Source organism: Oncorhynchus kisutch, linkage group LG8 (assembly GCF_002021735.2).
Source record: "Oncorhynchus kisutch isolate 150728-3 linkage group LG8, Okis_V2, whole genome shotgun sequence".
Taxonomy (NCBI): domain Eukaryota; kingdom Metazoa; phylum Chordata; class Actinopteri; order Salmoniformes; family Salmonidae; genus Oncorhynchus; species Oncorhynchus kisutch.
Window position 1 is genome coordinate 34,129,032 of NC_034181.2, and position 15,749 is coordinate 34,144,780.

At 46.3% G+C, this 15,749-nt stretch overlaps 1 protein-coding gene across 1 annotated transcript in view; it reads left to right on the top strand.

Annotated features, from left to right (window-relative positions):
* LOC109895822 (nuclear receptor corepressor 2) overlaps positions 1–15,749 on the top strand; it is a 125,384-nt gene that overhangs the window by 75,969 nt on the left and 33,666 nt on the right. The window contains exons 9-16 of the mRNA XM_031829429.1: positions 399–465; positions 1,519–1,691; positions 1,921–2,014; positions 7,626–7,804; positions 8,523–8,577; positions 8,714–8,812; positions 13,243–13,424; positions 14,882–15,042. Of these exons, the coding sequence (XP_031685289.1) occupies positions 399–465; positions 1,519–1,691; positions 1,921–2,014; positions 7,626–7,804; positions 8,523–8,577; positions 8,714–8,812; positions 13,243–13,424; positions 14,882–15,042 (1,010 nt within the window). The remainder of the gene's footprint in view (positions 1–398; positions 466–1,518; positions 1,692–1,920; positions 2,015–7,625; positions 7,805–8,522; positions 8,578–8,713; positions 8,813–13,242; positions 13,425–14,881; positions 15,043–15,749) is intronic.

Sequence of the window (15,749 nt, forward strand, 5' to 3'; positions counted from 1 at the left end):
GGAGCAGCTGCCTAAGCAGATTACTGCCCTGACCTTTATTTGAAGCACTCTGGCTGGTTCGCCATTCCCAGGCCGGGCCAGACAAACTTTAAAAGTCTGGCTCCTCTTTCTGCCCCCCCCCAAAAAAAAAACGATTTGGTGTTTATCGATCTAGGGACCAGATTGTGTGCCTGTCTGTGTGGAGGTTGTAATAAAGGTCATACCTGGACAGCAGGACGTGTAAGCTACTCTTTACGGGATAGAAATACATATTTTTATTTTTCCCAAACTGCCAAAAAATTTCATTCAAATCATTCTGTTGATTTTCCTCTGTTTCCTTCTATCAATCCTCTGTCTTACTGTCCCTTTCATTTATCTTTCCTATGTATCCATCTTTCTCCTTTCTTCACCCTTCACAGAAACCAGGCGATGAGGAAGAAGCTCATTCTTTACTTCAAGAGGAGAAACCATGCTCGTAAGCAGTGGGTGAGTACAGAACCGCTTCTCTGCTGGGACTGCTCTATGACCGATGACTAGATGTTAACTGGGCCAAGGAGCTCCTTGAAGTGTGTCCATGATCCACAGACTAAAGGGAAAGGAGCTCTGGGCCCTTGTGCCTGTTCTTTAGTAACACTGTAGCAGTAGCTACTCCTATGAAGTGTTAGACCACAGCTACTACGGCTTTTCAAAAATGAAAGGTAAAAAAACGGAATAAAGGAGATGTCTCGCTGTGATTCAGCTCTCCCAGGACTTTCTTTTTCTCGGTCACATCTAGTCTGCTTCCTGTCTGGTGGTGTTAGATGGTACAGAGATGGTAGATGCTACAGGAGATGCACCACTGCTCGCTCGCTCTGCCCGTGTGTCAGTGATTGAGCAGGACCAAGGCAGTGGGCGGTGCTAAAAATAACCCTGCCATCGATCGTCCAGGCTCTGATGTCAGAGTTAGGCAGACATCCTCAATCACCCATCCTGACAGAAAATCTTTACCACAAATCAATTACTTTTCCTGTGGAATATATTTCCACAGGGATACATTATGTGTAATAACCATGTTTCACCTCAGAAAAATGACGTCCTCAACAATGCAGGAGAATTGGGAATAATTTAATAGTTGCACAGATACACTAACCCTAAATGCAGAAACCATATCTAAACTGTAATTTATAGAGAGGCACACCTACCGCCCCATAGTGCTATTTGCCGGCCCATGTGCTGCAGAGTCATATATCCACCAGTCATGGTGTGTAGTGTAAGTAGAGGTTCCAGGCCAGCTCCAGGCTGGAGAGGGGAGCGCAGGCTGGAAAAGACATGGGCAGCTATTTTAAGAGGCCTCAGAGGGCTGTGTCTCCTCCAGGGTTAATGGTCTGCTTTACAGCCTGCCCTGTCGAGCAGCTGGGAAAACATGGAGCTCTGTTCTGGTCATGACTCAAGGTTAGACTCAGTCCCTGCAGAAGCACAGCACATCATGGCACAAAAAGGGACACTATTTGTATTTTGGAGGAGTTGGTTGTATCAGGTTATTTTTATTTTTTCCTTCAGGAACAGAAGTTCTGCCAGCGCTATGACCAGTTGATGGAGGCCTGGGAGAAGAAGGTGGAGCGCATTGAGAACAACCCCCGGCGCCGGGCCAAGGAGAGCAAGGTGCGCGAGTACTACGAGAAACAGTTCCCTGAGATCCGCAAGCAGAGGGAGCTGCAGGAGCGCATGCAGAGGTGAGTCTAGGCCTGGGGCCTCATATACTAGATTGGGAGTCTAGTTTACAGCATTTGTCAAAACATTAGATGGAGTGATTCCAATCAGTTAAAGAGTCTGATTACGTTGAGTTGTTACTTGGTTACAGTATGGAGGGAAGTGTGTGTGAATGATGTCAAGAAGGAGGATATCCGCTCCTGTATATGCAGTGTGTTGACATGTCCTCTGTGTTCCCCCGGTGGGGAGTAGCCGGGTGGGGCAGCGTGGAGGGGGTTTGGCCTCGTCTTCAGCCCGCAGTGAACACGAGGTCTCTGAGATCATCGACGGCATATCAGAGCAAGAGGTGAGCTCTTCCAAATCAAAACAAGCATTATTTCTACAGCACATTTCAGACATAGAATGCAACACAATATGCTTCACAGGAGAAAACAAATAAAAACAATTCAATGGTTTACTGCACAACAAACACAAGAGGATAAAAAACGAAAAAATAACAATAAAAACTGAACGACTAAAAATCACCCGAAAAGCAAAGCTAAAAAAATAAGTATTTTTATTTCTTTAAAGATCTTTTTTAAACATGTCCACAGTTTCGCCCCCACAGCATTGGGGTGCACAATCGTGGATTGATTTAAAAAACAGTTGAAGAATCTTAAAATGAATTCTAAAACTCACAGGCAGCCAGTGCAGAGACTTTAAAGCCGGTGTAATGTGTGCTTCCTGTCGGGTCAGTACCCGTGCTGCAGCATTCTATATGTTTTGCAATTGACAAATGGCTTTCTTGGGTAGACCAGACAGGAGAGTATTACAGTTATCAACCCTGCTTGTAATAAAAGCATGTATGAGTCTTTCTGTATCAGCCTGAGGGGGAAACGGAAGCACCGTGGCAATGTTCCTCAGGCGGTAATAAGCTGTTTTGGTCACATTCCTAGTGTGGGATTCGAAATTGACTTCAGAATCTAAAATATACCTAGGTTTTTTTACCTGGTGTTATTGTTATTCCCTGTGAATTAAACATGTGGCCAGATTCTCTTTCTGTGCTTCGGCTCCAACAATAAGTACCTCTGTCTTGTCTTGATTAAGCTGGATGAAATGTTGAGCCATCCAAGTATTTAAATCACTAACACAGTCTAATGTATCCGTGGAGCTAAAATCCACTGGTGACACAGATGTAAAGTTGTGTATCATCTGCGTAGCAGTGAAAATCAATGCTGTGCTTTCTGATAACACTGCCAAGGGGTAACGTATATAAACGGAACAGTTCAGGACCCAAAATCGAACCTTGATATGTATTTTCTCTGAGTTATGTTCACCAAGGGTGACAAACTATCGACCGGTTAAATAGGTCCTAAACCAATTTAGAACTGGACCGGATAGGCCATCCCACTGGACCGGAGATTGGCCAAAAATTGTTAGGAGCTGAAGAATCTAGATGACTTTTCTTCAGAAGGGGTTTCACCATATCAGTTTTTAGTGCAGGGGGGAGAGTGCCTGTGAACAAGAAGTGATGAACAATACCTTGCAGTTCTTCAGATTTGTGTTAAAAACTGTTTTGAAGGTGGTGGGGATAGGATCGAGAAGGCGGGTAGAAGTCTTAAGTTGTGATATCGCTTTCCTGTGCACATCTGTGTCAACCAGGGAAAATAAATCCATAGTGCCTTTGCGTGGTAGGCTAGGGCACATATCAAACTTCTCATCAGGTCTCGCTTGACTGATACCCAGCCTAACTTTTAACTTATATCTGAAATATTCCGCAAAGGAAAGTTCACAGGTTTGCGAGGGTAGGATTTATCAGGCCGTCAATGGTCGAGAAGAGCACTCTCTAATTATTCTGATTATTAGTGGTCAAGTTAGAAAAATTTGCCCGTCTGGCATTTACAATTGCCTTGTTATATATGCCAAGTGTCTCTCTCAGAATATCTTAATGGACCTGCAACTTTGACTTCCTCCACTATGCCTTTCTGCAATTTATCTTCAATCGATTAGTTTCCTCACTCATCCAAGGGCCTCTACATTTGGATGTGGCCTTTTTCAACTTCACTGGAGCTATGGCATCAATGGTCGCCCTGAATTTGCTATTAAAGTTATCAACTAAATCGTCACGAGGAAGTCAGGATAGGTGATGGAGTATTGTTCAGACACAATCAAATCTGTAGCAACTTCAGAGGTAAGATAGTGTTTCTTAATAATGTGTTCAGCATTACCCTGTGCTATGGGCAACAAGGTAATAAAAAATCCACAGTGGTGATCACATAAAGCAATTTCAACTATAGAGGATATGTCAATAGAAAGCCTCTTGGTAATAACCAGGTCCAGAGTATGGCTGCGGTTATGGGTAGGCCCAGTATCATGTTGGTTAAAGTCCATAGAGCTCAAAAGATTCATTAATTCAATGGTCTTGGAGTCGGTCTCTTTGTCAACATGAATATTAAAATCGGCCAACACCAATGATTTTGTCATAGTTCTCAAGGACCATAGACAAAAGCTCTTACACTACTTCACCTCCCTCCTTTTTCCTCTCCCTCCATCGTCTCTCTTCTGGACCTGTCATTCCCCATATCTCTCCCTCTTTTAGTGCCCTTTCTCTTACTCATGAATATACAGTGTTCTTGTCATGCCTGTTGCTTGACCCTCTCAATCACCAATTTCTTTGTCACGTGAGGCTGAATGACACAGTTACTGTAGCTGCGAAGCATGTGATGTGGCCTTTTTAGTATCATGGCCCGGAGAAGATGGCTTACATGCTCCTGACCGAATGTGTTTTTTATTATAGCGCCATAAGCAAACAGGAAAATGTTAATCCAGAGGCCGCGCTCCTAGTGGCTGGGGACTTTAATGCAGGGAAACCTACATCCGTTCTACCAAATTTCTATCAGCATGTTAAATGTGCAACCAGAGGGGAAAAACTCTAGACCACCTTTACTCCACACACAGAGACGTGTATAAAGCTCGCCCTCACCCTCCATTTGGCAAATCTGACCATACTTCTATCCTCCTGATTCCTGCTTACAAGCTCAATTTAAAATCGGGCAATAAAATAGTGGTCAGATGAAGCAGATGCTAAGCTACAGGGCTGTTTTGCTAGCACAGTCTGGAATATGTTCAGGGATTCTTCCGATGGCATTGAGGAGTAGTGGTAAGGGTAGGTAACAACACATCCGCCATGCTGATCCTCAACACAGGGACCCCTCTGGGGTGCGTGCTCAGTCCCCTCCTGTACTCCCTGTTCACTCATGACTGCACGGCCAGGCACGACTCCAACACCATCATTGTTTGCCGACGACACAACAATGGTAGGCCTGATCACTGACAATGACGAGACAGCCTATAGGGAGGAGGTCAGACACCTGACCGCGTGGTGCCAGGACAACAACCTCTCCCTCAACGTGATCAAGACAAAGGAGGTGATTGTGGACTACAGGAAAAAGAGGACCGACCACACCCCCATTCTTATCAACGGAGCTGTAGTGGAGCAGGTTGAGAGCTTCTTGTTCCTTGGTGTCCACATCACCAACAAACTAACATGGTCCAAGCACACCAAGACAGTCGTGAAGAGGGCATGACAAAACATATTCTCCCTCAAGAGACTGAAAATATTTGGCATGGGTCCCCAGATCCTCAAAAGGTTCAACAGCTGTACCATCGAGAGCATCCTGACTGGGTGCATCACTACCTGGTATGGCATCTGCTCGGCCTCCGCCCGCAAGGCACTACAGATGGTAGTGCGTATCGCCCAGTACATCACTTGCCAACTAGGACCTCTATACCAGGCAGTGTCAGAGGAATGCCCTAAAAATTGTCAGACTCCAGCCACCCTAGTCATAGACTGTTCTCTCTGCTGTAGGATGGCAGGCGGTACCGGAGCGCCAAGTCTAGGTCCAAGAGGCTTCTAAACAGCTTCTACCCCCAAACCATAAGACTCCTGAACACCTAATCAAATATCTACCCAGTCTATTTGCATTGCCCCCCCCCCCCCTTCTATGCTGCTGCTACTCTCTGTTATCATCTACGTGTAGTCACCTTAATAACTACCTACATGTACATATTACCACAATTACCTCAACTAACCAGTTCCCCTGTACATTGTCTCTGTACCGGTACCCCCTGTATATAGTCTCGCTATTGTTATTTTCCTGCTGCTCTTTAATTACTTGTTCCTTTTATTTCTTATTCTTATTCATTTTTTAAAAACTGCATTGTTGCTTAGGGGCTTGTAAGTAAGCGTTTCACTGTAAGGTCTACAGTCTACTGTTGTATTCGGCGCATGTGACTAATACAATTGAACTTGATGTGTGATCCAGACAGATACAGAGCCTTCAGAAAGTATTCACACCCCTTGACTTTTTACACATTTTGTTGTTACAGCCCAAATTTAAAGTTGATTAAATTGAGATTTTTGTGACGCTGGCCTAGACACAATATCCCATAATGTCAGAGGGGTAATGTATTTTTCGATTTTTATTTATACAAATTGCTAAAATGTCTTATCCCTTTGAGAATGGTGAAGTTATTAATTTTGCTTCAGACGGTGTATCAATACATCCAGTCACTACAAAGTCACAGACGTCCTTACGAACTCAGTTGCCGGGGAGGATGGAAACCGCTAAAGGATTTTACCGTGAGGCCAACTGGGACTTTAAAACAGTTAAAGTTCAATGGCTGTGATAGGAGAAACCTGAGGATGGATCAACAACATTTTAGTTACTCCACAATGCTAACATAAATGACGGAAGCCTTTACAGAATAAAACATATTTCAAAGCATGCATCCTGTTTGCAATAAGACACTAAAGTAAAGCTGCAAAAAATGTGGCAAAGAAGTTAACTTTGTCCTGAATCCAAATCGTTATGTTGGAGACAAATCCAACACATCACTGAGTACCACTCTTCATAATTTTAAGCATGGTGGTGGCTGCATCATGTTATGTAGATTCTTGCCATTAGCAAGACTGGGGAGTTTTTTTAGGATACAAATAAATGGAATAGAGCTAAGCATAGGCAAAATCATAGAAAACCTGGTTCAGTCACTGGGAGACATTCACCTTTTTAGCAGTACAATAACCTAAAACACAAGGCCAAATATACAATCCAGATGGGCAAAGCTCTACGACACTTACCCAGAAAGACTCAGTTGTAATCCCTGCCTAAGGTGATACTAACAAGTATTGACTCAGGGGTGTAAATACTCATGGGATATATTTCTGTATTTCATTTTCAAAAAAACATGTTTTCACTTTATCATTATAGGGTAATGTGTGTAGATGAGTCAGAAGAATTCTGAATTCAGGCTGTAACACAACAAAATGTGGATTAAGTCAAGGGGTATGAATACTTGCTGAAGACAGTGTAGATGCACACACACACACCACACACACCACACACAGAGTAAAGAGGCTCTAGCTCTGCCACTTGCACAACCAATGAGTTTGAACTCTGCACAGTGGTTAGAGATGTCACTTCCTCTCTACCCCAGTCACCCTCATTCCTCCATCCCCTCTGAAAGGCATGCTCAGGATGAAAGGGGGAGAGATGTCAGCCACAGGTTCCCTGCTGTGAGTGTTCCACAGGACAAGCAGAGCTGGCTTGTGAATAACAGGGCTAGTCATCACACTGAGTACAGTACAGAGGCAGTATTTATCTGTAAGTTCAGCCCAGACCTGGATAAGCACTGACTGCTCACCCTAGGCATGCAGCATCGCCCTCTTCCCCTCCTCCTCCCTGACCTCAAACTTCCTCTAAATCGCATGACCTCTTACACACTTAACACAACACGACTGTTGTGCCTGTGTCACCACCGTTGCCTCTGTGTGCTGTGTTTGGAAAGCTCTGCTTTGGTGTACACTAACAGCCTACTCACCCCAAGACATTTTGTCTGTTTGTCTGATTGTGTGTGTGTGTGTGTGTGTGTGTGTGTGTGTATTTACACGTGTGTGTGCGGGTGCGTGTTTGTGTCAGAACACCGAGAAGCAAATGCGTCAGCTGGCGGTCATCCCTCCCATGCTATTTGACGCAGAGCAGCAACGTATCAAGTTCATCAACATGAACGGCCTGATGGACGACCCCATGAAGGTGTACAAGGACCGGCAGGTCATGAACATGTGGAGCGAGCAGGAGAAGGCCACCTTCCGTGAGAAGTAAGTCACTCACTCAGATGTAGAAATACACTTCATAGAATGGCAGAACTGTGTGCTGTGCAGTAGTAGACAAAGTGTTGTTTTGTGTTTCTGAGAGCAGTGAGAAGTGGCATGCATGGTGGTTTGGTCAGACTGAGATTTGGAATAGAAATGTCTGTGACCTATCCAAAGGTCCGGGAGTTTTTGAGGAAGTGAATCTTCCCTCTTTGTGAGAAATGAGAGGATATATCAACCAGACAAACGTAAACCACAGACTGAGATCAGAGACTGTGAATGCTGCCCCGGTGCAGAGAGAGAGAGAGAGTTGTGGATGTGATGCCTGCTGCTGCAGACTGCACAGTGAAGTATCTTCCCCTCTCAGCCTCAACACTCAGTAAGAGAGAGCTGGGAGAGATGTAAGCTATGCTCAGTACTGGCTATGTTTTCCTATTGGGATATAAAGTAATGTCAGGTAGGATACACTGATAGTAGTATGGTGAAGGAGCTGGAGGTTAGTGTGGATGAGAGCATGCTATAGATGAATAATAGAGAGTGAAATATCTCTGGAGAGATGGATGTGTGACTGAAGTCATCGCTGATGGGAGCGTCTTCTCCCATCAGGCAAACTACACATACGTCATTCTCCACAATTTACCTGCATATCACAAGGCAGAGTGCCTGTAGATAATTCATTTGATAGAAAGTGTTGAGAATGTATCTGTCTGCTTTGTGCTCACAGGTTCATCCAGCACCCAAAAAACTTTGGCCTGATTGCTTCTTTCCTGGAGAGAAAGGTACATTTGGGAAGATCCCCCCCCCCCCCCCCCTCACTCCATGCACAATGGTAGACCCCAAGTTCTGACACCTGAGTAGTCTTGTATTGTCATCCTGCTTGGGAGATGAGGTCCTAGTAATGTTGTTTTGTTTCAGACGGTGGCAGAGAGTGTCCTCTTCTACTACCTGACCAAAAAGAACGAGAACTACAAGAACATTGTGCGCAGGAACTATCGGCGCCGTGGCAGGAGCCAGGTACTGTACCTAGAACCTTACGGAACCTAATCAAACCACTTCAGGCATTCTCAAGGTGAAATACTGTTGTCAGTTGAACACTGGGTTATGGGGCCTCCCGAGTGGCGCTGCGGTCGAAGGTGGCGCTGCGGTCGAAGGTGGCGTTGCGGTCGACGGTGGCGCTGCGGTCGACGGTGACGATGCCTCACTCCATTGTGCATGGAGTGAGACGCCACTACAGACCCGGGTTCAATCCCAGTCTGTGTCCCGGCACAATTGGCCGAATGTCGTCCTGGTTAGGGGATGGTTTGGCCAGGGGGGCTTTACTTGGCTCATTGCGCTCTAGCGACTCCTTGTGGCAGGCCGGGTGCCAGCACGGTCGTCAGTTGAACAGTGTTTCCTCCGACACATTGATGCGGCTGGCTTCCAGGTTAAGCGGGCGGGCGTTAAAGAGCGTGGTTTGGCAGGTTGTGTTTCGGAGGACGCATGACTCGGCCTTCGCCTCTCCCTAGGCCGATGGGGGAGTTACAGCGATGAGACAAGATCATAATTGGATCGCAATTGGATATTACGAAATATTAGAAAATATAAGAAGACTGGGTTGAGTACCATTTGCATGGAGAGGTAAAACAGCCATGGGACTCTGTGAGTAGTGGGATCAGTAGAGGATAGGTCGTCATGCAAGCAGCACACCAATCATGTTGGCCCACTGTGCACCTTAGCAATTACTCATGCTACACACACACAGACACACATTCATGCTACACCCACACAGACACACACATTCATACTACACAGACAGACATACACACAGACATACACACACACAGACACACATTCATGCTACACACACACACATACATTCATGCTACACCCACACAGACACACACATTCATGCTACACACACAGACATACACACACACATACACACACACACATTCATGCTACACACACACAGACATACACACACACACATTCATGCTACACACGCACAGACATACACACACATACATTCATGCTACACACACATCACAACTGCTGCTACCAGACTCTTATTATACTAATCAGTTTATACACTTGCCCCCTATCCCCATATTCCCCAATACAAGTGTAAATGTTGGACTATAAATTGTGCCTTCCTGTATTATACTTATGCTAAAATGTTTATTCTATTCTACTGAGCCATTTACTTTACTTGATCTTTTCTTATTTCTTATTGTTGCATTGTCGAGAAGGAACCTGCAAGTAAGCCTTTAGTTGGACGATGTGTACCATGTGGATTCCGTACAGACGACTAATACAACTTGAACTTGAATGTGACACCTGCCGTTGTGCCCCCGCCCTTCGTGTCAGCACTAATGTGTCTATCCACGTGACTTTTATTTCACAGGTTGTTTTCATTGCTAATGATCTCCCAGTTATCACTTAGGCCCAGACCAGGTGTTAGGCAGTTAAACTCCAGCATCGTTGCAGTGTGGTGGGCGCTAATGAAATGGTCCAGTAATTAGCCAGTGACCTTTCCTGTGGGCGTCAGCCGGTTGGCAGTGTCTCTTCCTAAACTCTCCCAGAGACACCTCAGATTATTACCTAGCTAGCCAACGCTCAGCTCAGTGCACAAACACCACGGGCTCCTAACGCTAATAACACAGGGAGAGAAAGGGAGACACAGGAGCGTGTGAGAGGGGAGAGGTACAGAAGGGGAGAGAGGGAGTCAGCGAGTGAGAGATTTGTAGAAGGAGAGAGGAGGGGGGGGAGCAGAGAATCGTCTCCACAGGGTAACGTTAGTGAGTACAAGAGAAGAGGGAGGGGGAGAGCAGAGAATAGTCTCTACAGGGTAATGTTAGTGAGTACAAGAGAAGAGGGAGTGGGGGTGGGGGAAGCAGAGAATAGTCTCCACAGGGTAATGTTAGTGAGTACAAGAGAAGAGGGAGGGGGGGGGAGAGCAGAGAATCGTCTCCACAGGGTAATGTTAGTGAGTACAAGAGAAGAGGGAGGGGGGGGGAGCAGAGAAACGTCTCCACAGGGTAATGTTAGTGAGTACAAGAGAAGAGGGAGGGGGGGGGGGGGAGCAGAGAAACGTCTCCACAGGGTAATGTTAGTGAGTACAAGAGAAGAGGGAGGGGGGGGGGGGGGGAGCAGAGAAACGTCTCCACAGGGTAATGTTAGTGAGTACAAGAGAAGAGGGAGGGGGGGGGGGGAGCAGAGAAACGTCTCCACAGGGTAATGTTAGTGAGTACAAGAGAGGAGGGAGGGGGGGGGAGAGCAGAGAATCGTCTCCACAGGGTAACGTTAGTGAGTACAAGAGAGGAGGGAGGGGGGGGAGAGCAGAGAAGCGTCTCCACAGGGTAATGTTAGTGAGTACAAGAGAAGAGGGAGGGGGGGGGGAGCAGAGAATCGTCTCCACAGGGTAATGTTAGTGATTACAAGAGAAGAGGGAGGGGGGAGCAGAGAATCGTCTCCACAGGGTAATGTTAGTGAGTACAAGAGAAGAGAGAGGGGGAGGGGGGGGGGGGGGGGAGCAGAGAATCGTCTCCACAGGGTAATGTTAGTGAGTACAAGAGAAGAGGGAGGGGGGGGGAGCAGAGAATTGTCTCCACAGGGTAATGTTAGTGAGTACAAGAGAAGAGAGAGGGGGAGGGGGGGGGGAGCAGAGAATCGTCTCCACAGGGTAATGTTAGTGAGTACAAGAGAAGAGGGAGGGGGTGAGCAGAGAATCGTCTCCACAGGGTAATGTTAGTGAGTACAATAGAAGAGGGAGGGGGGGGGGAGCAGAGAATCGTCTCCACAGGGTAATGTTAGTGAGTACAAGAGAAGAGGGAGGGGGGAGCAGAGAATCGTCTCCACAGGGTAATGTTAGTGAGTACAAGAGAAGAGGGAGTGGGGGGGGGGAGCAGAGAATAGTCTCCACAGGGTAATGTTAGTGAGTACAAGATAAGAGGGAGGGGGGGGGGGGGGCAGAGAATCATCTCCACAGGGTAATGTTAGTGAGTACAAGAGAAGAGGGAGGGGGGGGAGAGCAGAGAATCGTCTCCACAGGGTAATGTTAGTGAGTACAAGAGAAGAGAGAGGGGGGGGGAGCAGAGAATCGTCTCCACAGGGTAATGTTAGTGAGTACAAGAGAAGAGGGAGGGGGGGGGAGCAGAGAATCGTCTCCACAGGGTAATGTTAGTGAGTACAAGAGAAGAGAGAGGGGGGGGGAGCAGAGAATCGTCTCCACAGGGTAATGTTAGTGAGTACAAGAGAAGAGGGAGGGGGGGGGAGCAGAGAATCATCTCCACAGGGTAATGTTAGTGAGTACAAGAGAAGAGGGAGGGGGGGGGGAGCAGAGAATCATCTCCACAGGGTAATGTTAGTGAGTACAAGAGAAGAGGGAGGGGGGAGCAGAGAATCGTCTCCACAGGGTAATGTTAGTGAGTACAAGAGAAGAGAGAGGGGGGGGGAGCAGAGAATCATCTCCACAGGGTAATGTTAGTGAGTACAAGAGAAGAGGGAGCACACGACAATACGTACCAATAACAACACAAAAGCTAATGAATGTCCAGCCTTATTGACTCTGTTCTCTTCTGTTGCAAAACAGACCATAGATAGCAGGCTGCCTGAGTCTGACTCATTTAAGACTCCTGTAAATGGCTGTGTTTTTGGTTTTTCGATCTGTTTTAGGTGCATGACACCGAGCTAAGAGAGAACAAATGGAGATCGTGATAGTCTATGGAGATGATTAGGCTGCTGTTTATAGTCTCCAGGTCCTAAGAGGGAGACAAAACTCTGACCATGTTCATCCACTAGTGGGTCACTCAGTGCTGTTATTGAATTATGGCTTTTTATTTGTTGTTTTTTGCGTTGCGTTCATCTTTGAGAGGGGAAACATTAAATCTGGTGACATGGTTCAAATGGAGTTATGCTATCTCTGTGAGAATGGTCCATTTTAACGTAGCCTGCTCTCCGTCTTTTTGTGTTTCCTTGTCCAGAGCTGGATGTAATGCCTCTGTTATTAGAGTAGACATGAGAGGGATTGAATAGGCTTCAGCTAGAAATCCATTTACTTAGTGCTTTCATTAACCCATTAACACACAGCACACCTCCCATATACTTCGGGAACTGTGCTTTCCAATGCATGAATAAGTGTAGTTACCACCAGTTATACCAGTGTTAGTGGCCAGACTTTGGCAGTCTGCAGCATTTCTTTCATGATATGAACCCTCACCCTGAGCCCAGACAGGAAGTGGAAGAGGAAGTGGTGCTGGGTGCCAGATGAAGGCATATGGGCTGTTTTTGTGGTGTATGTACTGGCATGCATGGCAGAATGACCTCAACACTACTTCATGGCTCATGTATCTGTTTGTGTGTTTCTATATAGGTTCTTATACATGTTTTACATGTGCTTACATATTTGCAAGTCACCAGGGATCATGTTTGTGACAAGTGTGTTGCCTTGTATTCCACCCCAACAGCATGGCCAACAGCAGCAACAACAACTGCAGGTGAACCGCAGCAGCCAGGAGGAGAAGGAGAAGGAGAAGGAGGAGAAGGAGAAGGAGAGGGAGAAGGAGAAGGAGAAGGAGAAAGAGAAAGAGAAGGAGGGAGAGAAGGATGAGGAGAAGACTGAGGGGGAAGACAAGGAGGATGTAATGAAGTGAGTCTGCTTGCATTCGGTCTCTCTCTAAATTTAGGGGTGTCAAACGTATTTTTCCCCGGGGGCCGCATCCGTTCTTCAACGAGGTCTGAAGGGCCACACAGAAATGTGTTATATTTACTTGCTGTTGAAATTAGCAGAAAATAGTTCTCCGTCCATCGTTTAGAACATTTTCGATGCTCCCTGACTGTCTAGCTTTCATTTCGGTCGAGTTGGACACAGTCAAGAAACTGTATAAATGTAGGGCCATTATCATTTCTACACCGTTTAGATGTGGTTTTAGTCATTTTAAAGTATATTCAGTTCACACCCCTGCACTAAATCACGTCTGAATTGGTCCAGGTCAGTTCATTGGAAATGGAGTGGGAGTTAGATCTGCCCTGACTAGATCTGGAAAGGTAATCATCAGATGGAGCTTTTTTCACCCCTGACTAGTTACTCCTCCACCTTCAGCCAGAATTTCCATCCAGTGAAAAATCTGTATTTTCCCCCTTTACAAAACTGCTGTTTTCCTGTTTTTCTTCTCTCACTCCCAAGAGGCCACTAAAAGTCACATTTGTAACATTCCTTCCTTATTTTCTTTCTTTTTCCGATGGGGGTTAAAGTGGCATGGCTGAAACACCATTACCGTACTGTCTGTTGCTACAATAATCCAGCTCGTCTCCTGAGCTTGGAGTGTGCTGTGAGTGACCCTGCCCTGGCGTCTTCCTGGGCACGGTGCCAGCGTGAAGGAGAGGAGGATGGGGGAATCAGTGGATGCCTCTGAACACACTGCAATCTGTGTGAGCAGAGCAGCGGAACAGATGGAGAGCTCACTCACTGCAGTGTGTTGTCCTCATGTTGACTCACATATTTCACAGGGAAGAACATTGAAGGATGGAATTCTATAATCATGTCCAATCTTCTAGCGTAGCTAAGCCCCGCAGCTCTCTGAATGGAGTCACGGTTGGATAGGTTGTTGTTCAGTGCTACTGATTGAAAGAACATTGAACAGGTGTTTCCCTCCCTGACTGAGTGTTCTTGATCATGATTAAGCATCTGCAGTGCTTCCAGTACCTGGGCTGAGGAGTCCCTGACTCCCACAACACCCTGGTTGACACAGCTGGCACTTCTATATTTAGTGGGCCAGGCAGCAGAGCAGGTCGCCTCTAGAAGATAAATGATGCAGGACGAGGGGAAGATGAATTGAAGAACACTGGCTACAAAATCACTGGCCTGTCATGACGCTGACAGGATATATTGCTTTGCTTGCAAAACTTAAAACGACGCTCTCCTGAGCCTCGAGTCATTTGTGTGTGTGTGTGTGTGTGTGTGCGTGCATTTTTTTTAACCCAGACAAACCTTTTTATCAGGTTTTAAGTTAACAAACTCAACAGTACACATGTGCTGTGCAGGCCAGGCAGTGAGGAAGAGGGTGATGAAGGTGGTGTGACTGACTGACACTCTTCCCCCTGCAGGGACGACACCTCCGGCGAGGACGGGGAGGACAAAGAGCCCACGGTGGCTTTCAAGGGTCGACGCACGGCCAACAGCCAGGGCCGGCGCAAGGGCCGCGTCACCCGCTCCATGACCAGCGAGGTAGAGGAGACCGCCACTCCACCGCTCAGCAGCGAACTCGGTACGTCTCACTCTACTACTATCGTCTACACTGCTGCCTGATGTCTTTTACGGAGGGTTCATGGTCTTTAACACGCTGCTGTTTTCACCTGAGAAGCGTTTCAGCACTGTGCTGATATTAGCTACACACCTCATTAACCAAAAAGAGATGGGATTTCTCTGAGAAACATTTCATGGCTGTGTTTTTGGCCTGATTCGGAAGTGTTTGAATGAAATATATGGTCAGGATACTGCTGAAGCACGTCTGTTTAGTAGGCCACCTGATTTGAATTGAAACTGAGCATATAATCACACAGAGTGTGGATGGTTTGATACCTGCTGGCGCTAGAACAGTCATCATACATTCTGTCAGTCAGTTCAGTCTGCTCTTATTGCTGTGTGCTTTTTTCCCCTTGTCATATCCCACACCACAAGGGTGCACTGTGGCTCTTTCTCCAAACTCTTCTAAACACACAGACCTTGGCCAGGAATAGAATATAATACAACTTTATTGTCCATCCAGGATGGACATTTTTTCTTTTGCATCGCCTCACATTAAAAGGATCACATAGGAATACATTCTCACGTCACACGCGTTTAAATCAGTCACTCCACCATGCTGCATACACTGAGAACATAGAACATAGGCTATTAAACGTTCACTCACAACTGACTGCTGCCCCAACTTCACTGGATAGATGAATACATATACCAGTACAATTTACATTG